The sequence below is a fragment of the Epinephelus fuscoguttatus genome, linkage group LG12 (genome assembly GCF_011397635.1).
Source record: "Epinephelus fuscoguttatus linkage group LG12, E.fuscoguttatus.final_Chr_v1".
Lineage (NCBI taxonomy): Eukaryota > Metazoa > Chordata > Actinopteri > Perciformes > Serranidae > Epinephelus > Epinephelus fuscoguttatus.
Genome location: NC_064763.1, coordinates 17,085,201 through 17,109,483, shown reverse-complemented (window position 1 = coordinate 17,109,483; position 24,283 = coordinate 17,085,201). Strand labels below are relative to the sequence as shown.

General features: G+C 41.4%; 1 protein-coding gene across 3 annotated transcripts in view; it reads left to right on the top strand.

Annotated features, from left to right (window-relative positions):
• clip2 (CAP-GLY domain containing linker protein 2) overlaps positions 1-24,283 on the top strand; it is a 57,540-nt gene that overhangs the window by 15,938 nt on the left and 17,319 nt on the right. Inside the window, exons 3-10 of one of the 3 annotated variants that reach the window (XM_049591846.1) lie at positions 2,863-3,368; positions 8,987-9,111; positions 9,775-9,988; positions 13,433-13,630; positions 13,772-13,875; positions 16,482-16,542; positions 18,471-18,575; positions 23,704-24,087. In XM_049591846.1, the coding sequence (XP_049447803.1) occupies positions 2,863-3,368; positions 8,987-9,111; positions 9,775-9,988; positions 13,433-13,630; positions 13,772-13,875; positions 16,482-16,542; positions 18,471-18,575; positions 23,704-24,087 (1,697 nt within the window). Of the gene's footprint in view, positions 1-2,862; positions 3,369-8,986; positions 9,112-9,774; positions 9,989-13,432; positions 13,631-13,771; positions 13,876-16,481; positions 16,543-18,470; positions 18,576-21,122; positions 21,174-23,703; positions 24,088-24,283 lie in introns of all 3 variants that reach the window. The other 2 variants (XM_049591847.1, XM_049591848.1) reach the window with 2 other exon arrangements.

The following is a 24,283-nucleotide window of genomic DNA, read 5'->3' as shown; positions in this document are numbered from 1 at the left end:
GAAGACCGTCTTGACGCTAGTTAGCCAGTTAGCACAATAACAACACAATCAAAAGAACATAATTATGTACAGTGCAGCAGTGATATAACAAATCATCATAAAACTAGTGCTGCCCCTGACTATGAATTTTCCTAGTCGACCAACAGTCGTCATTTAGGGCCATTAGTTGACTAGTCGTCCGCATGTTTATGATATTAATTTAATTATTAAATTATATATTTAGGGCGGGGCAACACAATGGTTTGAGTTGAAGGTGTGAGAAAGAATACTATCAGTAACATTGTTAACACTGTGCTACATTACAGAGAAATACAAAAGCGTACTAATGAACCTTCATTAATATAGACCCATATTTTATCTACAAGTGCACGTCACACACTGAGCGAGCCGCCTGTTAATGGCGCTGTGGGCTAATGGGCATGTAGCTACTTCCATGTTTCAGATGATACGTCATGTTTGTAGTCGACCAATGAAGATGAGTTTACATATCACCTTGGGTTCGTCCTTCACCTTCTCAAAATGATCCCACACTTTGGATTTCCTGCCCGACATGTTATTAACTAGCAAGCGCCCAATGAAATCTTGCCAACTAATGAACTTTCTGGTTGACTAAGGTTTGGTTGAATATTAAGGGGCAGCCCTATGTAAAACGTTTCTGCTAAAGAGCTCAATGACTGAAGAAAAAATATCTAAATCTTCTGTAACAAGTTTGTTTTGTTTTGTCTTCCTGTACACTGAGTTGAACTGCTAATCAGAGTGATTTCATTCACTGCGGGCTGCTCTGCCATAGCCGACACCGATAGAACATGCTGAATCGGGGGGGGGGCAACGTTGCGGGACACACCGCCTTAACAAGGGGGTCAAACACTCACCGACAGCCCAACTGTTGGCTTGGTGTGTCAGGGCCTTAATATGAACTTCCCTCATTGTAACACTATATAAGACTCAAAATGCATAAGAGAATAAAAGGTCCCCTTTAATAAAATCAATACCAAACTGAATCTTGACCAGACATTTAAATCCATTATCTGTTAGCAGGAAGCTTTCTCAGGTACATTTCCAAACCATCTTTGGTGCTTTGGATCAGAGTCCTGCACAGGTCCATTTTTGAAAATCTGTACTTGCCCATACCCGTACAGCTCAGTACCAGAACTAAACTGTTACCCATCACTATGTTTAAGTCAAACACAGTCTACAGTCCCTCACATTAAGCTGGGTTCTCTGTTCTTTAATTACAAATCCAGCAGAGGAAAAGTCTCTTTCACTCACTGCACTCGATGCCGGGATGGCGATAATATTCCGTGCAAACACCGCCAGGTTAGGAAACATTTTAGCCTTTCACCACCATAAAATCTCAAAAGGATCCCCCTTGGGTGTCTTGAACTCGATGTAGGCTGCCACCTCATCCTCGGGCTGCAAAGTCCACATTGGTGACGAATGTCTCAACAGGTTCGACCTGTGTCATTGACTTTCAAAATAAAAGGAACTGCAGCTTGATAGTAGTGATTTAGTTGTCATTAAATATGCCACATGTACTGCACATCTTTTTTTATTTGTTTTATTCTGAAAAATAGAAAATATATTTGTCATTTTTACCTGTGCCCATACCAGTGAATTTATATATACACATATTTGTATACAGCTTTTTGCGGGTTACCCATCTGGTACCCGCGGGGACCCAACCTGGTGCAGGACTCTGCTTTGATAGACCTCATAATCCAGCTGTGATTCCAGCTGCAGATATGGGTCAAACACAGAGTGACTTAGGGCTGATGTTGATGCAGTATGTCAGTTCGCTATGGGGGACATTCATTTTGACACATTACTGATCAATGACAGACCTGAGTACCATGTTCAGATCGTCAGTATCTCTTGGTCAGCTGATAATTGTGATGTTTAATAGTACTCAATGAAATGCACCTTGTAAAATGTTTTAAAAGTCTCTCCTAAATGCCTGCAGCACATTACAGTTGTGCATTTCATCTTAAAGACGGGGGAAATTGTCAGCAACAGTTTCCCCCCAAAATAATCTTACACTGGAAGCGGCACATTCCTACTTTGAAACTGTATCATCAAGTTAAAACCTCTTTGAACTCGGACCCATTTGCATTTGAGCCGAATGTGTCTCACATCGCAACATATGGGAGCAATTGAGGCATAAAGCCCAACGGTTGGGGCCCACAAAGCCCCAGGCCCTCTCTCAGGGTGTCGGGGAGACAGCCCTGGCACCGACCATTCCTGCGCACACGCACACACACACACACACACACACACACACACACACACACACAGATAAACACAGACTTTTACTGGCAGTGCGGTGCAGCAGACCGCGTGCTAATGGTGCCCTGCTCAGTTTACAGGCTGCTGTGGAAAAACACAGAGAACCAGCTCATCTATGTGTCAAACAGGCGATATCACAGGGCCGCATGGCAGGGTTAATCACCGGCACATCACAGATACCGTCTCTCTGACCCACTTTTCAGGAGGAATTAGAGTAATGCCTAATCTTGCACAAACTGCACCGTTGTGCTGGATGCTGCCACACCAGCAGTTTTTTTCAGTCTTTTTTTTTTTTTTTTTTTTTTTTTGCCAGCATGACACGGTCAAACGGGATGAATAGTGTGAGGACAATTCTGCTGGACTGTGAATGAGGATGATCTCACAATGTAGGCAGTGTTACAACTTGACCCTCCAATGAGGAGGGGTTGTGATTACAATAAGATGTATTGATTTGAATTCAATGCACGTTTTACTACGTTAGTTTTATTTCGGTAATGCTCACGTTTCTTTCTGTGATGGGAGCACTTTACCTGCTCTGCAACATTAAAAATTATATTTTATGTTTTTCTTTTTCTCCAGATGCTCCACTCAAGCCCACCACACCAACTAAAATCTCTGAAGAGGGCGACGATGTTCTGGGGGACTACACAGTGGGTGAGCAGGTCTGGGTCAACGGTGTCAAACTAGGAGTTATTGCCTACCTAGGGGAGACACAGTTCGCCCCAGGACAGTGGGCAGGCGTGATACTGAATGACCTAGTTGGCAAAAACGATGGGTCAGTGGGCGGCGTGCGCTACTTTGAGTGCCAGCCCCTCCAGGGCATCTTCACGCGACCCTCGAAGCTCACCCGACAGCCGGTCGGAGAGGGAAGTGACAGCCACTCCACTGACTCGCTCTCTGTCCAGAATGTGAGTCAGCAGGGTGGCGGTAGCGCCCCCTCTGGCCAGCGGGTGGTCGTGCCACTGAGAGAGGGCCTCCTCAACAGCGCAGTGAAAACAGGCAACGAGTCGGGGTCCAACATGTCTGACAGTGGCTCAGTTAAGAAAGCAGGGGATAAGGACCTTAGAGTTGGAGATCGAGTTTTGGTGAGTAATTTTGTGCTGGATGAGAAATGTTTTTTAGACATTGTTCCTTATAGTGATGGAATTTGTATCCACCCACAAGATTTAGTTGAACCCCAGGGTGGGGGAGCCCCTCTGTGTGGAGTTTGCATGTTCTTCCCGTGTCAGCGTGGGTTTTCTACAGGTGCTCCAGCTTCCTCCCACAGTCCAAAGACAGGCAGATTAATTGGTGACTCTAAATTGCCCGTAGGTGTGAACGTCAGTGTGAATGGTTGTCTGTCTCTATGTGTCAGCCCTGTGATAGTCTGGTGACCTGTCCAGGGTGTACCCTGCCTCTCACCCAATGTCAGCGGGGATAGGCTCCAGCCCCCCGCGACCCCCAACAGGATAAGCGCTTATGGAAAATGAATGAATGAGGAAATTTGATCTAATGTTGCTGTTTCCATACAACTTTTCAGACACAGCGTTTCAAAAACTATTTTCTATATGTGCTCATCCTGTGCAGGTTTGCGGAGGGGCCAGGCTAACTTTTTCCTCCTGTCTCCAGTCTTTGTGCTAAGCTTATCTACCTGGCCGTAGCCTTACACTTAACAGATATAAAAGTGGTATTGATCTTCTCATTAAGTTCCCTCCATAAAGCAAATGATTGAGTATATGAATAATTTTACTATCTGTCAATCTAACACTTACAATTTGAAATGTTTTTTGTAAATATTTGAGACTTTCATAATGATCCATAGGAGCTCGAAGTAATTAGATAAGAGTCCCAGTGGATGGCTAATCACAGTTTCATGAAGCCCTCGGTAGAGATGGATTCATGCAGTGTAATGTGATACACGGCTCATGCCAACAGGAAAGTTCTGCTCGTCCTTATTCTGTATTTTAGTAGAATTTAGCCTCCATCCATCCTCTGTTGTACCTTTATCTTTTATATTGCCCTTTTCCAATAGAAGATGGTCAAAATGTCGACGGCAGGAAGAACATTTTTATCTGCTTTTTGCTTTTGACCCTGTATTAGTGTATACAGTGTCCACTGCATGGAATTATTGACCTGGGTCACATTGCTTTCCATTTACTGATGGGCACAGGGGATAGTTACATCAGGTCCTGTGCAGTTTGAAGCGAGGAGCTCAACAAGCCTTTCCTCCTGGTCAATATTGTAAATCACCCCGGATTACTTTCAGCACTTAAGAGAGGAGAGACCACTGCTGACACATTGATCAGTGAATCCATCTATTTCCTAAGCCTCTCCCGTGTAATCCATCTCACTGATGCTGCCATCCAGTTGCGTCACGCCCCCTCCTCTGTTATTGGAAATAAAACACCACCTCAGAAATTTTGTGAAACGAGCACAAAGTGTGAAACTCCAATTACACTTTGTGGACATAAAGCAAAGGCTGTTTTCCTCCACTCTGTATTGAATTATGTGATAGTAGCAAGAGTAGGACACTGTTCTCACACACATTTACTTGAACTGGAGGCATCTTTGGCACTTAAACAGCGCCCCGTCCTTTTGCAGAGGAGTAATCTTGACCTAAGGTCAGACTTTGTTGATGTTGCCATCTAGAGCTTGCCTAAACAGAACGTTACTCAGAATATTTCAAAGAATGAACTGCAGAAATGTTTCCCAAAAGAGAGACAACCTCAGAGGCCAAACACATGATTTGCCTTGGCACCTTTTGATGTCTGAGCGCCTACAGGAAGCACAGAGCTGACTCCCCTCTGCTCGCTTTACTATTTAACCAGAGGCTGCTCCTCTGCTGGAGAGTTTGGTAGATGTTGAAAGGCGGTTCTCTTTCAGTGAGGTGTTTATTTGGATAGTATTAAAGCCACTCACATGGCTTTAGTTGATGAAACTGTCCCTTAACACAGACATAACACAGTTGTAATAGCATCAGTTGGGTGTGCATGGAGTCTAAATGGTTTTATTAAACAGGTTAAAAGAGAAATTAAAATGTTATCATGTCCTAATTTCAAATCTGATTTCATGCAGCATGAGTCGTGTAAATGCTTAACAACCACCCAAGATTTTACTCTCTGATACATTGTCGTTACAATAACTTCATTCAAAACACATCTCACATTTTTCAACATGATGACATCATGGCCAGGGCTTTGATTCTTGAATTTGGCTGACGATTATTAAGCAAAATATCTATAATCCTGATATAAGTGACCACAAGGCAATGACCAAATGTCTTCCAGGTGCAAAGGTTTGATCATTAACGACACAATACATCCAAAACGTCACAGTAACAAGAAGTGCATCTTTATGAATAATCTAATTGACCTTTTGCTAAGCCCCGCCCCTTTGTGATGGTCCGACAAGCTGTTGGTGTAAACATGGAGCCCACACTGTAACTAACTGCACTCCCTGAAGGAATATTATCATATTTTTGGAAAAATGAAACAGTGATTCCAGAGAGAAGCAGACAGAGGGGTCTACAGTCTGTGTTTGAAGGATATAGATTTATAGATAGATTTTACCTGTTATAATCATTAAAAAGCAAAAGCAGCATGTGTATACATTCAGTAGGCTATATCTTCAGTAGCTAGCTAGCTAACCCTACACTTTTCAGGGTTTGATTTTGGTTTTGGAACAGGGAAGAAACGTATATCTTTTTCCAACCTCTCCAGGTAATGAGTATCATTAATACACGACGTGCCCTAGGCACAACATTTAGCTCCAAATCTACAAAACCAGCCTGAAAATGAAGGAAATCTGAAACGACTGCATTAGAGTCAATGGAGCACAGCTGTGTTGTTGGCGGACCCTGGTCTGAGCCGGCCTGATGCTACGTTATGATTGGCCAGTCTGCGTCCAGGGGCAGAACTTAGAGAAGGGTCGATTATAATTCCCTAATTAGAAAATGGTCCATCGCTTCCATAATGTAGCCTTACACGTATGAGCACACACACCAGACATCCCCAGTCCACACACACAGAAGTCATAAGGCACAGGCGCACTTTTGCATGAGTCAAAATTCTCTGATTCCAGCTCTCTAGATGGATTTAGCTCTCGTCTTGACCACCTCTGGAGTCCAGCTCTAACATGAGATTGGCAGTAACAGGAGCCAAGACGGAGCCTCCTGCTGAGTGGCTGCCTTAGCACTGCTGGCACTTTGACACTGAGTCACCGAGACATCACACAGTCATGCTGACATCAGACCACCTCAGTTTAATGTCTTGTGACACCACAGTGTTTCGTGCCACGTTCTCTTCTTTGGCCTCTGTGATTCAGGAGAAGGACAGAGTCAGAGAAGTGGAATAATAATTTGACAATAGAAAGATAAAGTGTGACTCACTGCACCCTTTTTTTGTTTGTCCTTGTCTTCACTTCCTTTAGCTACTTAATCCAGTAGCAAATATGTTTTTACACATGGGACTTTTTTAAATTTATGGTTCTTAAATGAATGTTTAAAATTATTAGATGTTTATTGTAAAAACAAATAGCAGATGTAGCGCTGAAGCATCTGCCATGCTCCTTTCACTTTCCTACATTCTGTACATTCTGTACATGTTAATTTGGCAACAGCCCGGGAATGGGATTACAGTAATGTAGTTAGAGAAAACCCAATGAGGTGATAGGTTGGTTGATGATTTATTGATAGTGTGTTGTCCTTGGTTTGGTATCGTATTTCTGTTATGCTAAGTGTTTCTCTCAGACGTTTTAGGAAGTTGTAGAGGGTGAGATGAGAGTTTTTGCGTCTCATGCACGTGGTCACCATGTGTGAGTCACATCAGCAGCTGTACTTGGCATGTTGGCCGACCTCAGTAAGAGTGTGTGCAAATTTTAGACTGTCTTCCGAGCAGGAAACCGGTGTTCCCGACTGGGATGCACAGAGCTGTCAGACGTGGCACCCTAAATATGTCAGAGAGTAGATGATTTTCCCTTATGAGTGGAAATCACATTTCTTAAAATCTAAAGAGTTTTCAACTGTAGTCATGGCTCTCTGTGTTTGTAGGGCAACAGAAGTGTTTGAAATCCCAATTTTTGCTTCTGTATAGTGAACCTCTGAGTGTGTATGATACTAATAGAAGTCGTGGATGTATACAGAGAGCTGGATATAGCGTTGGAGGTCGGGCCCTGTTCAGTCCTGTTAAAGCTGCTCAGTGGTGCATGATGCCAAAGAAGTTTGACTTCCTGGGTATACAATTACCCAGACCTTAGAATTACCCGAAGAGCAAGCTCATGAGAGACTTTCTCCTGCCAAGTGACTAACTTCCGGTTTAGCCCTTCACTAACTTGAATGAAAAATATTCAATCATTTGACTCTTCTCAACGTCTCTTTCACAATGTACGTCTATTTTTTTGGGGGGGGGGGGCCCAATGGCATCACACCACAGACTCAGAAGCTGTAATTCCACGATTTGTCCACTATGTCAAATCGCCGCTGTTCCTGGAGGCTTGGGAAAAGTTAATAAGTGGACAAGGACCTGCATCAACCTTATATTCTACTGCAGGGTTAGCGAGTTAGCTTGCTAAGTAGGTAGACTGTGCTTATAAGTAAGCTTCTCAATAGGCTAAAATGTTAAAAAGTTAGCTTGCTAAGTAGGTAGGCTCCGCTCACAAGTACGCTTGTCAATAGGCTAAAATGTTAGCGAGTTAGTTTGTTGATTAGGTACGCTGTGCTAACAAGGAAGCTTGCCAATAGGCTAAAATGTTAGCAAGTTAGCTTACTAAGTAGGTAGGTTATGTATGACACAACATTTTAGCCTAGTGGCAGGCTTACTTGTTAGCAAAACCTACCTACTTAGCAAGCTAAGTTGCTAATATGCTAGTCTATCAGCAAGTGTACTCTTTAGCATAGTAGTTAGCAAGCTAACTCGCTAACCTTGCAGTAGCTTACATGGTCTTTGTTCAGTGTTACTGAGGTTTCTGTTTAATCATACTAACTCGGCTGAAATGTTAGTGAGTTAGTTTGATAACTAAGTTAACTATGCTAACAAGTAAGCTTGCCAGTAGGCTTAAATGTTAGCGAGTAAGCTTGATAACTAAGTTAACTATGCTAACAAGTAAGCTTGCCAGTAGGCTAAAATTTTAGCGAGTTAGCTTACTAAGTAGGTAGGTTATACATGACACAAAATTTTAGCCTATTGGCAAGCTCACTGGTTAGCATGGCCTCCCTACTTAGCAAGCTAACTTGCTAATATTCTAGTCTATAAGCAAGTGTACTCGTTAGCATAGTCAACTTAGTTAGCAAGCTAACTTGCTAACCTTGCAGTAGCTTGCAAGGTTTTTGTTCAGTGTAAGTGGGATGTTGATCCAGGGGAATGTCCCACTTACCAAAATCAAATTGTGTGACAGAGCCAGGCCAGCTGTTTCCAGTCTTTGTGCTAAGCTAAGCTAAACAGCTGCTGGCTGTAGCTTCATTCCTCATAACTGCACAGTTATCAGAGTGGTATTGATCCTCTCATCTAACTCTTCTCCAGAAAACACATAGGCATATTAATCAGAATGTCAAGCTATGTGTTTGACCATGTTTGTATCCCAAATAAACCCTACCTCGTTTGATGATGGTATATTAAGATTTATAAGAACTAATAATCAATAAAACCAGCTGTGGTATTCTTTCACAACCACTTCCTGAAATGCATTTAACATTTTTCTGAATGTTGTTTTTTTTCCCTCTCTGTCGCAGGTGGGAGGCTCTAAAATGGGAGTCATACGCTACATGGGAGAGACAGACTTTGCCAAGGGTGAATGGTGTGGTGTCGAGCTGGATGAGCCCTTGGGGAAGAATGATGGTGCCGTGGCTGGTACAAGGTACACACACACACACACACACACACACGCGCGCACACACACACACACACACACACACACATTATATATGCTTCAAGCTCCCCAAATTCCTTTGCTTTTCCCCTAAAGGGAAATTGAGAGGAAGACTGTGGCTCCATCTGTTCAGTTGTTTGTTCTTCGTTCCTTCATCTGTTTGTCCATTAAATTACACTGACTGACCCACAAGCCCAGAGCCGGTCTGCACTCGCTGGTCAGGCGTGTTTTTATGCTTCATATTTATTACATTTATCATATTTATGATAAGCATATTACATTTTTCACAGCACAGCACATTTTTCTCCCACCAACAATGGAAAACTGTTTAAAATGGGTGAAATTTGGGTGCAGACATTTTGAAGTATTACTTGAACTTTAAAGAAGAAAGTCCAGATAAGACGGACTACACATTTATTTGTTATTACGAAAGATTTGTTCCAACATTTGGTTTTATTTGTGACCTTCTCTCCCAATAAGTTTGGGATTCAAAGTTTATTTGTCAAGTTTGTATAAAAAGCACATGAGAATAACAAAAGGCTAAATCATTCATCATCAAAAAATCATTCAGACTACTGTATTGGTAACATAATTGTAAAGCAGTTCTGTGCTAAACATAACTCTAAACGTCTCTTTCCCTCTCTTCCTCAGATACTTTCAGTGTCTTCCCAAGTTCGGCCTGTTTGCTCCGATCCACAAGGTGATCCGCATCGGCTTCCCCTCCACCAGCCCTGCCAAGGCTAAGAAGAGCAAGCGGATGGCCATGGGGGTTTCCTCTCTGGCCCACAGCCCCAGCAGCTCCTCCATCAGTTCAGTCAGCTCGGTGGCCTCCTCCGTGGGCGGACGACCGAGCCGAACTGGACTGGTAAGATGACGGCAGCGTGCCTCAGATACACACTGAGAGCAGAGTGGTGGCTCATGCAGAGTGATGTGCTCTTTAAAGGAAGTTTTTGGGAAGCAATCGCTTTCTTGCAGAGAGTTGGACAAGACATGAAGGTAGCATCAGTCTTCTCATCTAACTCTTGGCAAGAAAGTGAATAGGCATTCTCCCCAAAATTATTTCTTGAAAGTAAATAAGTTGGTAAGTAACATTTTGGTCTATAGTGTTTTTTAAAACCAGAGTTACAAGGTGCAATACCATTAAATTAGGGATGCACTGATGTTTTTTTTTTATACTGTAATTACCTGTTTCTCATGGCTTCTCTCGTTGTGAAATATTCTGTCTCCAAATTCAAACAGCGGGGTGATGAATTGGCTCATTGTGTTGAGTTGCCCGCTTATCTGCTGAGCAGTTAATAATTTGCATGTTGCTGCTGTACAGCGTGAAGCTCTGATTCACTGACTTTGCATTTTGTTGCAGCAGCTGACAGAGAGCTCGAGTATCTCGTTCCAACACGCCGTGTCTTTAAGACGAATAACCTCAGGAGAGGCTGGCTACAAACTAAAAGGAATGGGACATCAGGATATCTCACATTGATTTTTAGCTCCTGGTTGGAGGCCAGATCTCAGATGGAGAAGTCTCCCCTTTACTTTCCTTAATTGTTGGCAGCAGTGTCTGACAGCACTGAGAGCAGCCAGTCTGAATTATCAAGCGGATCATGCTGCACAGAATCCTCTGACTCACTGTCATTCCTAAAGATCTTTGGTGTACCACAGTCTGTGTCGTTAAATGGTAGGAAAGTAGGCTCTGTAATATTAATAACATCCAAAGTATAAATGACTTCAGGCGGTCGTTGCTGCGTTCACAAAAGCAAGAATTCATGACCTTTGTGACATCCAGTAACCATGTATTTGACATTATATTGAGGCCGATTGAGCCTCTGAGCGTCTCAGCTGTTTCATCAAAGTCACTGTATCAGAAATGATGCAGACAAAAAAACAATAAGGTTATTTGTGACATGATAATGATTTTTTTAATGTACGTACACTGTGGTGGCTTCCAGTTTCTACATATAGACGCCCGGCAGAGATTCAAGCACATTTTCCACGTTAATTAGACAGATTAGAGAGATGTGTTGCATTATTTATTTCCACAGTCCAGTCTGATGATAAAAAAAAAACAAGTGTAAAAAAACAAAGCAGTTGAAAAATGGTGTGCTGGCGTCCTCCTGTGCTGACTAACTGATGACACAGCTGCAACATCATCCTAATTTTCCCAAATCCGTAGGTGAGTCAAGGCTTAAGATAAGAGCACTTATAAAAATAGAAGGAAAACATTAACTTCAGGATATAGGATTCAGTCCCCAAATATCAATAGAAATAAAATGGCTCCTACAGTTACATTATCACTAAGAATGTCTTCGGCTTTTAACCAGGATGTCCTTGTTGAAGAAAACTCATTTCTCAGTATTGTTCTACTGTAAAACAAGAATCCTTAATAGAATCCTTTCATAGAGCACCCTCTAGTGGTCAAACGAAATGTTGCATCTTTCAGGATGTAAGCACCTCTAGTGCTTTAGATGAGGTGTTCCCAACTTTTTCCTTAAAGGGATCTCCTTTCTATCACTGAGTAAACTGACGACCTCTGACTAAGGGCCATATTTTATGGATATTGTATTTTATATTCAACGCCAACAGATCAACTGATGAATTGTACGATTAATCCAATTAGTGTACGCAACAAGATAAGATAATCCTTTATTCATCCCACAGCGGAGAAATTTGCAACATTACAGCAGCAAAGGGATGATGCAAACAGGAAGCATCAGTAGAAAAAAAATACAAAGCAATATAAAGAAGCATCAAAAAGAAGCAGAGTATAATAAAGAGACAGACTGAATGACTGGATGAGTTTTCCTGATATTTTTTGCAACTTTTAATATCCGTCTGTATCACTTATTTTTTTTTTTTTTTTAATAATCATCCTTAATAGGCTCCTTCTTGACTCTTGGCCATTGTTCTATTTGGATCTCTGGTTGTAATAACTGTGTACTTTCTAACTCAGGACGAGGCTGTTTAGTAGAGAGTGAAGACTGTGAATACAGCTTATGTTCAGGTCTTCACTGTGCCCTCATCATGAGAGATTTTTATGTAAAGTTTATATCTTAAATGAAGGTCGAAGACTTCAATTTAGTTTTCTTAACAGAAATGAATTAGATGCTGAGATTTGGGCCTACTTTATACCTTAAAGAAAAGTTTTCTAAAGGCTAAAACACACCGGCAGCGAATGCCACACCTAAGAAAATACGCCAGTATTACTTTCAATGTACCACCACACATCGGCAGCAGCCAGACACATGTCGGTGCTCCTGGACACGCTGCCCCGTGGCACTTTACCCCAGTGTCCTATTTCCAGCATTGCCACCCCTGGAATTAAATCCATTTTTCCCCCACTCTCAGTCCACTTGTACACACCAGCTCCCGTAGCAGCTCTTCTTCTCTGCTCCTATGGCAGCTTGACTCCTCTCCTCACCATGATGCATAAAAGGGAGCTCTGTTGCTGCGATTCATGTGTGATGAAATAAGGATGATGAGAAACTCGTTGAGGTTGAGAAATATCCCACGCTAAACGACCTGCGATCCCGTCATTATGAAGACAATGGCCAAAACGATATTTCTTCATAATCATTGCACCCAAATATTCCCTGAGAGGATGAAAAGGGGAAAAAACAGACCAGTGGTTTTTAAACTCACTCATGTGGCCAATATGATCGAAAGTATTCTTATAAAGTTCTCTTCAGGGTTAACTGGAGGTCTTCCTTTTGTCTGGGAGGCAGAGCTGCTCATACAGAAGGCTGGGTGTATTTGTATTTTCTTGTATCTCAGGATGGTGAAATTTATGAATTTCTTTGTAACACATCTTGTTTTCAGCAGGATAACAAGCTTTTGGTGAACATGAAATGATTGATCTGTGATACATGAAAGCAGTCGTCATGTCAGGTTCACTAAACAGCTATTACATGATGTTTTTGATCATGAAGCTGTATGTTTTCTCATAATCATGAAATAGTGCCAGGAGAGCACAAGAAAGCAAAGCCTTTTACGTGGAGATCACAGACTGTTTTCCCGTGATCATTAAATAATTATAATATGATCTCAGTGAGCTAAAGGTTGATGTCAGAGAAAGGCATTTCAACCTTAACCAGATATGATCTGAGAGGAATGTGTGAAGCTGATTAAAATGTGTCCAATCTTTCTAAATGATAAAGTCTAATCTGTCCTCATTCCTACCTCATCAGAGTCTCTCCTATCACTTTGATTTCCCCTGTCGCTCTTTTTTCCAACCTCTCTACCCACTTCCTCTTTGTTCCCCCACATTATTTCCTTTGCCTAAACTTTCCTTATGTTTTATGTCCTTTCTCATTTTCAGCTGACGGAGACATCTTCGCGCTACGCCCGCAAGATTTCAGGCACCACTGCGCTCCAGGAAGCCCTGAAGGAGAAGCAGCAGCACATCGAGCAGCTGCTGGCTGAGAGGGACTTGGAGCGAGCAGAGATGGCCAAGGCCACCAGCCACATCTGTGAGGTGGAGAAGGAGCTGAGCGTGCTCAAGGCGCAGCACGTGCAGGTACGAGACAGACACGGTGTCTTAAGTCTAAAAGTCTAAACATGTCTTTTGGTGTTTCAGCATAAACCAATCTGCCCTGTGACTTATGCAACAACAATCTGTTGTCTGTCTCACAAACGCCTTTCTCCTGACAATCCACAGTATGTAACAGAGAATGAGAGCACCCTCCAGCAAGTCAAAGCCATGTTGGCCGGCGCACAGAAAGATAAACTGGAGCTGGCCAATCAGCTCGAAGAGGAGAAAAGGTATCATCAGAGTCATGCTGCTTTCACTCCTTACGACTTAAATCTAAAATCCTACTTGTTCTGTGTTATAACTCGCAAAAAAATATGTTTATTTGTGACATTTTGGTGCTGGACGTTCATCAGGAAAAATGTTTGTAACATTGAGAAACCATCTTAAGTAGGGATTGGCTCTAAGTCTGCAACCAATCAGATTCCACATGTGCAACAGGAAGATATAAATACCAAACATCTTTTTACTATATGACAATCCCCATTATTATATATGCAGCTTAAATCATTTATTTATCATTTTTTGAGGCCTTGATGTCTATTGAAGGTAGCATTTTTGAGCGTTCTAAGTACATTCATTATTATTATTATTATTTTTATTTATTTATTTTGCATGCTATGATAGGTTCACTGACAAACGTCACCTATTAACCCTTCGAAACCTGACGGCAAATTGGCTTGATTTCTTTCAAAAACATGGAGAGAAGGCAACACAAGAAGAAATTACCCCAAAAAATTTGCAAGAAATTAGCAAAAAGAGAATATTAAAAACAATAAAATCAGTAAAACAAACAAACAAGGAAATAGCCTAAAAAAAGTGTTTTAAAATTATAAGAATTCTGTACCATAATTCTAAATATTTAATAATAATAATTATAAATATAATTTTTCCATTGCTGTTTTTTTCCTGTTTTCTATACTAATTTACTAAATCTATTGTAAATTTTTTTTTTGCAATTTGTGGGACATTCTCACCAAATTGCTCATTACCTTTTTTCCATGTTTTTTAAAAGAAAGCGCAATAATAAGCTCAGGGTTCAAAGGTTTAAATACTTGGGAAAGGCGACTGAAAGTAGCACAAGAAAAGTGATGTTATAGAGAGTTAAATAATTTGATTTATGCAGTCTTGATAGACATAAATTTCATCATTGTTACTTAACATACAGCATGTTTACATTGATATAGTGTTTGCCCATCAGAATTGTCCCTGGTGTATTTATTATGAAGGTTTGTATTTATTTATTTATTTATTTATTTATTTGTTGATGCTGATTTTTTACTTGCCATGTGAATGTATCTGTTTGAGAATGCAGTTTAGCTTTTGGGGCTTTCAGCATTCATTTTGTAGGAATCTACCTATTTAATGTAATATTGCATATTGGGCTACATTTAGCTCTAAGGCTGTACCCAACTCAGATTGACTTCAGTTCCATATGGAGTTTGAAAGTTTGAACAGAGTTGAGCAGGGCGTTCAGGGCGACAGCTACATTCAAGTAATAGAGCAAACAAGCCAAGTAAGCCCTCCGAGCTAACACATGCTAACTACGCTAACGACAGGTTGGAAATGTGCTACGCTAGGTATCAAACAAAAGCCAGAGACTGTGTTGTATTGAGTTGCTGTGAGCTGTAAATTCATCTCCTCTAAACAGAAGATAACGTTATCTTGGAGCCTGCCTCCATCTCACTCAGACTCACCCTGGGTCTGGGTTGGCAGCTGCCTGTACCAGAGAGCAGTGTGAAAGTGAGGAGCGGTCACTCTGCAGCAAAATCTTAGAACCGAAACATCTGACCAAAACAGGGAATGTGATTAGTTGCAGTCTTACAGCTTCTCCTTATTTATAGATGGCCTCTGATTATTACAAACCTTTTGAGAGTCCAGCTACAAGACGTCCAATATAAATGTATTTTCTGCAAGTGAGACAGTGTGCAGGAGTTTATTTGCAACTTTTGATCTAGTCATCCCTCTCCTACAGACCTGTCTCATGGGTGTGTGAAGTGTTCTTCTGTTTTGTTCTGAGTCACACTGAGTCACGTCATCATCCGGGTATTGATCATGGTCTCTTCAGACATGCTTCATTTCATTGAAATGTCTCTAGACTGTGTCTTAAATAAACTTGTACTATACAGAGTTGGAGTTAGGACACGGTTAGCTTAGCATAAAGACTGGACGCAGGGGAAAAGAGCTAGCCTGGCTCTGTCCAAAGTAAAGAAAAAGCTGACTTATTAACATGAATGAAGCAATGGCAATTAGTCACAATGAGGTTGCCAGTTTTGGTACCATTGTGCCTTTTCTGAGACCAAAACTGAATTAGGCAACCCGTGCTATAGCCAGAGACGCTGCAGAGAAGCACTGGGCGGATAGATAAGCTATTGTTTGTCGAGAAATAGTTTCAGCTCATATCTCTCCCTAAAATCATAAATTGTGGTTTTTACATTTCAGTATTGTGTACAGATTAAACAAATGAGACACATTGTGTAAACAAGACAGTTTTAGAGTTGTTAATGAGGTTTGTTTTTCACTTTGGACAGAGCTGAAAACAGTCCCAGTCTGTATCGCAAGCTAACACGCCCCCGCTCCAGCAGTTAAGCCTGTTTCCCAAGATGTTGAACTTTTCCTGAAAGTTAGATTGTCTCTCATGACTGTTGGGACAAAAGTTGTGATTTCTACAAAGACAGACAAATTACAAGACAGTGTAAGGTTAAGAAATATACTCATGTAATCATGTTGGCACACAGAGGAGGGTAAGACATGATCATCTCGTGCTAATGTACAAGTAGTCAAGTGTCCATGATCCACTGATTTTATTTAATTTTCTGTCTCACACAACTTTTTACAGGAAAGTGGAGGACCTCCAGTTCAGAGTGGAGGAGGAATCCATCACCAAAGGAGACCTTGAGGTATTTATCAGTGTTATTAATACCTATGAACAGTATCAGTAATTGAAATTATGTGCTTCCACATGCTAAAATCCAGTGTATCCTTTAATATCATGCACCCTGTGAAGGTAAAAGGAAGATTCATAAGGGGTTTGTACACGCAGAGAAGAGCATAATGTCTCGTTTGCACTTTAAACATTTCCTGTAGACAACATACAAACATTTTAAATAGGTTTAATGAGAGAATGGTCTGGACTCGGACCTGCTTACCCCAGCAATACACGTGTTTTATATGCGGCATTCAGTTGCAGCAAATTTCTGAACTGTCAAGCAAAATGCAAGGATTTAAAACCCATGCACACTTGCACCTTATTTTTGAGCGATACAGCAGTGTCTGAAATTCGTAAGATAAGGAACACTGTCAGTCCCTTAAAAAAGCACTTGAATGTAAGGTAATTGTGATTTGGTCATTTTTTAAATATGCTCTTGGCTGTCCCTCCAAATTTAGACACCAACAAACACAGTCTGATTGCTCAGTCTGTAACATAGTGACTGATGTATTCGGAAGAGGCTCAAGACTGCTACTTGAGAACATAGATTTTCTAAACTGTAATACAGCAGCAGCTGTTGCCTTCTTTATAACTAAGCATAATGTTCCGGCACTGACTGGAGGCCATCTTTACACAAGGAAGTGGAGAAAACACAGTTGTTTATAAGAAAAAAAAATTCCTTGTTGTTGGAAACAAATCCCATAAAAAGACTAAAAACCATTAGTGCATTAGTCCATCTCTCAAATCTCTGACTTCCCTACCTTGTTTGTCGTAGTCAGTATTAAAGGTACAGTTCACCCCCAAATCAAAAATACATATTTCTCCTCTCACCTGTAGTGCTGTTTATCAGTCTAGATTGTTGAAATGTGAGTTGCCGAGTGTTGGAGATATCGGCCATAGAGATGTCTGCCTTCTCTCCAATATAATGGAACTAGATGGCACTTGGCTTGTGGCGCTCAAAGCACCAAAAAAAGCATTTGAAAGACCCAACATCAATGTCTCTTTCCAGAAATCATGACCCTGTTACTCAAGGTAATCCACGGACCTTGTTGTGAGCAGTTTCATGTAGGAACTATTTCCCTTTAACTGAACCACACCGCTAACTGCATCCCTGCGCAGAAGGAAGCGTGCATCTACGGCTAGCTCAACTAGCACCACTGAGCTAGCTAACATTACAGCTCTTGAGTTTTCTCTTAAGTATCTAGTTCCATTCTATTTGAGGGAAAGCAGACATCTCTATGGTCGATATCTCTAACACTTTGCAACTCACACCAAAACAATGTAATAATAATTATGATGATAAACTTTATTTATGTAGCACCTTTCGTACTGCAGCACAAAGTGCTTTACAATCAAGGCGGTATAAGCACTGAGTTCTTCACATGAAAACAGACATAATGAACATAAAACAGACAAACAAGATCATACTCAGATCATTTGACTTCACTAACAGTGTTTTTACTGAGATTAAATGTTAGAATGTAAAGTATGAGAGTGTTCAACACATCATTAAACAAGTTGGTTAATTTTACCACAGTATCTTGTGTATGAGTGCATGCTGTATTTCATTAATGTAGGGTTCCCAATGCTCCAAACAGTACAGACAGACAGACATATTGTTTTTTAGCTCCCTGACACATCTTAACTCCAAAATGAACTTCACCTCAGAGTCTGGAGTTTAACTGACCTACATGTCTAGCCCCCTCCCCTTCAGTCTCCTCATCATATGATCAGCTCATACCAGAGTCTGCCATCTGATCATAAGTTGACTGCTGTTCTGATCTCGATCATTCCCTCTCGGATCTGTATGGGTCTCTTTCCCTTTGAGTCTTTCTTCTTCCTCTTCTTTTCAATCTGTCCTTTGTTCCTCCCTGTCTTTCTCTTTGTCTCTTTCTGTAGACTCAGAGGAAACTGGAGCGTGCCCATATTCGTCAGCTCGAACAGAGCCTGCTCCTCGAAAAGTCGAGAGCAGAGTTGCTTCAGAAAGACTTAGAGAAGAGGAGGGTAAAGAGCACGAGCCCTCTGCCTGTAGCCTGCGTGGTTCTGCTCCTGTTTGCTTCATTGCCGATAGTGGCATGACTCACGAACAAGTCATACTCCACTCGTCTTTGGTGTCTAAGTTCACATCAGATCAAACTAGAGATATAGGAATCATAATTTAAAATAATACACACATATTGGTCAATCAGACCTGCAATGTCAGTTTGCAGTTTTTTCAAAGATCACTACAGTTACAGTCACACCTGGCCAGGGATTTAAGATGAAAACTACCCCCCTAGCCAATTCTGGTATATAATATGTAAATAAAATTTTTTAAAAAAATTTTTAATTTAAAGCTTTGGCAACCCCATTTCCAGAAAAAAAAATCACATTGTATGTTTCTGCAAACCACAATTATGTTAAATTTTTGCGTTATTTCGTAGCAGATACATTTAGACTTTGTTTCTTGTGGTTAGGTTTAGGCACAAAAACCACTTGCTTATTGTTAGGAAAAAAATTGTACTAATCCCATTGCATTGGTGATACAATCCCAGCGGGAAACACAGTGACATTTCAGTAGAAAACAACCACTTTTCATGCGTCTATCCCAGCTGGAAACACAGCAATGTCTTGGGAAAAACATAACCCCTTTTTGTGGCACTACTTTGGCAGAAAACGGAGTGTCACTGTAAAAAACAACTGTTTTTCATGCCAATATCATGGAAGGAAACGCAGCAGCATCTAAGTAAAACGTAAACACTTTTGTGGCACTTTGTTGCAGAAAACGCTGCAACATCACTGTAAATAACAACCACTTTCTGTGTGGTCCCTCGAAACAGCAGTGGGTCACTGAAAAACACCCACGTTTGATGGCTAGAAAGTCGCTGAAAAAGCAAGGACCGGTTGGTTAAAAACACCCACGTTTGGTGGCTAGAAAGTCGCTGAAAAAGCAGGGACCGGTTGGTTAAAAACACCCATGTTTGGTGGCTAGAAATTCGCTGGAAAAGCAGAGATGGGTTGCTTAAAAACACTGATGTTTGGTTGCTAAAAAGCTGCTGGAAAAGTAGGTACCGGTTGGTTAGAAATCCCCTCATTTGGTGGCTAAAAAAACGCTGGAAATGCAGGGACTGTTTGGTTGAAAACACCCACGTTTGGTGGCTAGAAAGTCACTGGAAAAGCAGGGACCACTTGGATAAAAACACCAATGTTTGGTGGCTAAAAAGCTGCTGGAAAAGCAGGGTCTGGAAACATGCCTAATAAGCAGAGCTTAGGACTTAAAGATAATGCAGATGAGGTCATCCGAGACAAACTGTAGCACCGACCTCCAAAATCTTTGCATCTCACCACACTCCCATAGGCAGTGATACAAGTTCCCTTGATGTGTGTTACACACATACAGCAGTAGTCAGGAATATTCAAATCAAATTTATTCAGTGTCACCGTTGTGGTGTATGTTCTCATTAACCAGTTGTATTGTACTAATCTCAGTCAAATATTGATGTTTTGAGTTTGAGCCTTTGCACATATTGTGTATTACATCACTGTAGAAAGATTGATATGATGTATAAAACATGCATAAGTAACATATTTGTGGTTTGCGGAAACATACAATGCTAACATTTTCTTCAGGCAACTGGCCTTAGGTGTGTTACACAGACCAGGATCAATTCATTGTTGGTCCTGGTCCTTTTTGTCATTACATTTATTTAAATAAAAAAATAGAATGTATTTCCAGTTTTATCTTTTAAAAAATTATATCTTTTTATATCTTAAAGTATTTTGGTGCTCTATGAACTGCTCTTTTGCTGAAAAAAAAGAAAAAAAAAAGTCCAAAAAAAGTTGAATGTCAGTAATAGCCTTAGATATTCAACATGTCACTGATGGGTGATTATTTTTTGCCTTGTGTAAGAGTAGAAAGACATAATCACATAAACATATAAGCAGACTGACTTCATCTGTCCTCTCCTTCATTCCCTCACTATCATATCATAAATACGATTCTTCACTGTTGACCCAGAGCTTCCCCCGAGACATCCGTCAGCTGCTTCGGCTTTACACGTCTTCTGTTGCAGTTGCTGCTGCTTATGTTCTTTTAAATTATGATTTATCTTTTTTATTCAAGGTTGGCCTTCAGATCAGTTGCCAGCTGCATTTTGAGATGCCAGGACGTAACATTTATAACAACCTTTCATTTCAGCTGTGGAGAACATTGTGGGTGAATCCCCCCCCGAGCTCCGCGCTAATGTTTGGAGCAGTTATGTAATTAATAACACATGAGAAATTGCTAAATTGTTAATGGGATTGAACGCTGATTCTTAGATGAATGTTTCAAGCTGAATCATGGTGGTCATGCGCATTTACCATCAGTAGTTGAGTGTGGCAGAGGATGTCCTCTACACCACTTGGACACACAGTGCTGCACTTCAGGGAGAAAGCCTCTTCAATAATAGAAAATGGTATCACAAATCAAACCGTACAAGCTTGTGCTTTCAATTTTCAGGCATCAAAAGATAACAAAACACTTTGAAACACTGGATTCCTATATGCAGTAAGGTCTGCTTCTGCCAACAGGGAAGATGCTCTCATGATGCAGTATCCTTGAGGTTGGGTAAGAGAACCAAGGTGAAAAAAAAGATTTGATCTTGTTTTGGCTTTGATCCGCTGCTGAGCTATCTCAATTCTTGACTTCAAATCGACTTCAGATGCTGACATCGACTTCAGATCCTGTCAAGGACATTAACCTTGCATAGACTCTTTTTTTACTCTTTTATTCCTGTGTGTTGTTGTGCCATAATCTGAATGTTATTCAGGCTTTGATATGAATCAACTAGTAACAACGAGGTCTCGTAGATTGTTTTCCCAGATGGTTGAAATTAACATCTTTGCACTGTGCAGCAGGTCCTCTCTTTTAATCTCCTTTTTTAATTTTAATTGGATATAAGTGTGTGGAGAATGTTTGCAGTTGTGTGTGTGTGCAGTGCAGCTGTGTGGACGTTTGCTGATGGCTTTATTATATTTGCTTGGCTGCTTCTAGATGATCAGAGAATGGCTGTGCTCTCGTCTCATCTTCCACATCTTTGCATATACAGTGAGCTGAACAAATATTGGGACAGTAACACATTGACCCCTTGGCTCCTTAGTTTAATATCTTTGGATGGAAACGATACAATGAATGACACACTGTCAACTTTAATATGAAGACAGCTGTATCATAAAACGTGTATAATGGTTTGGTTGGACTTTTGTGAAATGCAAACCCTTCATGGTGCCAGTGCTTTGATGGTATTTATCTAAAATAATAAGCAACTATAGTTCTGGCCTGCTCAAGAAGGGACACTGGAAGGCACCTGCAAGATTTGAAATTGGGAATTTACAAGATTTGCAAGACAGTTATTTATCGGAGACTTAACGTTACAAACTTTTTGAACAGATACGTCTTTCACAACACTGACAGTTTGTTTTAAGGCGCTCCTTCCTAGACCTTTTAAACCCATGTCGGACATCCAATGACAATAACGCAAACAGCAAGATGTAAAGCCCTGTTTCCACTAAACCGTTCAGTTCAGTTCGGTGCACATTTTTTCCGTTTCCACTTTAAAAAGTTGTAGATGGTACCAATGGAACCGTTACGTTCCGTCCCTATTTTTGGTCCACCCTCTGTTGGGGTACCTAGCACACAGATCTGGTACTAAAAGGTGGAGCTGTGAACACTGCAATCTGATTGGTCAGTAGAGGATGGTCACTCTGCTCAGGGCTGAGTTGTGGCTGGTTTTGAGCGTCAAAACAACCTCTGTATAAACTGAATAGCCGGCTGGACAGGATCATAGGAGGCACAGGTGTGATGTTTTGACGATGTGTTAAGAGTGTGGCCCACCGTGGGAGAGATTTAAAAAGTAGCTGTTAGCTGTTGGAAGCTAACTCAAAGAAGAACATTGGCCGAAAATGTCTGCAATCTGACAACACAATGAGGTCCGAGAGCTTCTTAACCTCCGAGCAGAGGACCAGGCTGTAAATGATTGCTATTGCCATGTTAATGCCGTCGTTATTGTTTATAAAGCGCTGCCGATGAGAATTTTATATGTCACACTAGAGGCCGATGCCAGTGTGCCACATGTCACACCGGGCAGCATGATGTCGCTGCCGTTTGGTTCTGTGTAAAAGGGACTAGATAACGGCCCTATAGTGCGACCTCCAAGCTCTGCTTGGTCGCTTTCATTCAGAAGTGGTGGATTCTTGCAAACACCACCAGGAGCACCAGGAGGAGCTAGAGGAACATGATTTTTTCCACACATTATCTCTCTCTTGTGCTTTTGTTAGAATAAAGTAACAGTTTCAGAAAAGTTATTTTTCTTAAGGTAACCTGCTGTAGCTTTGATGGAACACGGTGAACGAACTGTCACAAAAGTAAGATCAGAGATAATCTTGAGTTCCTGTGGGTGTACCTTCTGTTACATTCGTGTTGCAGGAGTGGAAAATCCTCTTAGTTGGCCTGTGTATTATACAGCTGTCGACTCCAGTGCTCTCTGCAGGACAGCAATTCTGTCACATCAGAGCCAGTCCGGTCCAAAACAATCTGTTTCCTGGACCGTCTCCCACCTCCTCTAAAGGTCACCAATTAACACCTTTTATTGTGTTGTTTCATACGCACAAAAACAGAAAGATAAAAATGGAAATTTGTGGGTTTAGGGGGTGTTAAGTGTTGTACCTGATTTGAACATCAGAATTTGACATGAATATTTTAATACATACTCTGAGTAAGATCTGCATAAATACTAAAATATGGTTACTAGGAAACAAAAGTCAGTCTTTGTATCATCTTGTATCTAAGGAGTTCAGCAGGGAGCCAAATTGTTACACAGTTTGTCACTGTCCTCGTGCTTAATGTCATTTATTTGTACTGTATATTCACTGGAATGCACTTCACCGTCTCCAACCCTTGCAAAGACCTTCAGGGGTTTCTCTCTGTTTTACTTTTTTCTGAAGCCTGTTTTCTGCTCTCACCTTTTCTGTGGAATGACATCATTCAGTCGCAGGGTCTCCCACCTGCTGAGTTAATAATGTCGTTCTCTGAAAAGGCTGACATCTTTCTGCAAATGGTAATCATCAGAGAAACTTTCAGTGGCAGTGATGGATGTCGTTTCTCTCTCATCAGCAAACCACGGTTGAAGAGCAGAGTCGTATCATGCAGCTGGAGGAGGAGCTCAGCCTCAGGAGAGCTGAGATCGAGAAACTCCAGGCTAAACTCGGAGGATCTGACACAGGCTCGCAGCAAGCCGACGATAGCGACGCTGCCCCGGGTGCCGGCGCACAGCTGGAGACGCCGGTCCTGCCCGAGCAGCTTGTGTCTGCGGGCCACGAGCACTACAAGCAGAGCAGCGAGCTTAAAGAGAAGTATGAGGCGGCATTAGCAGCGAGCCAGCAGGAGATCGACTCGCTGAAGGCGCTGGTTGAAAATAAGAGCCAGGAGGTCAGTGAGATGAAGCAGAAAGTTCAACAGGCCACCAAGGAAAACATGGAAATGATGGACACCTGGAAGGTATTCTGCTACATTCTTTTTAACTTGAACTGTTCAAAGAAACTTCACAAGAGCGGTTGGGCCACTTTAATAGAGCTCTGTGAATCACATAGTCATGAAAGTATGTATGCTCACACTCTGAAACCTTGAGACCTCAATTATATGGGGAGGATTTCTGCATGAAAGCAGGGGGTCTTGAGGTCCAGAGACTTTGTTT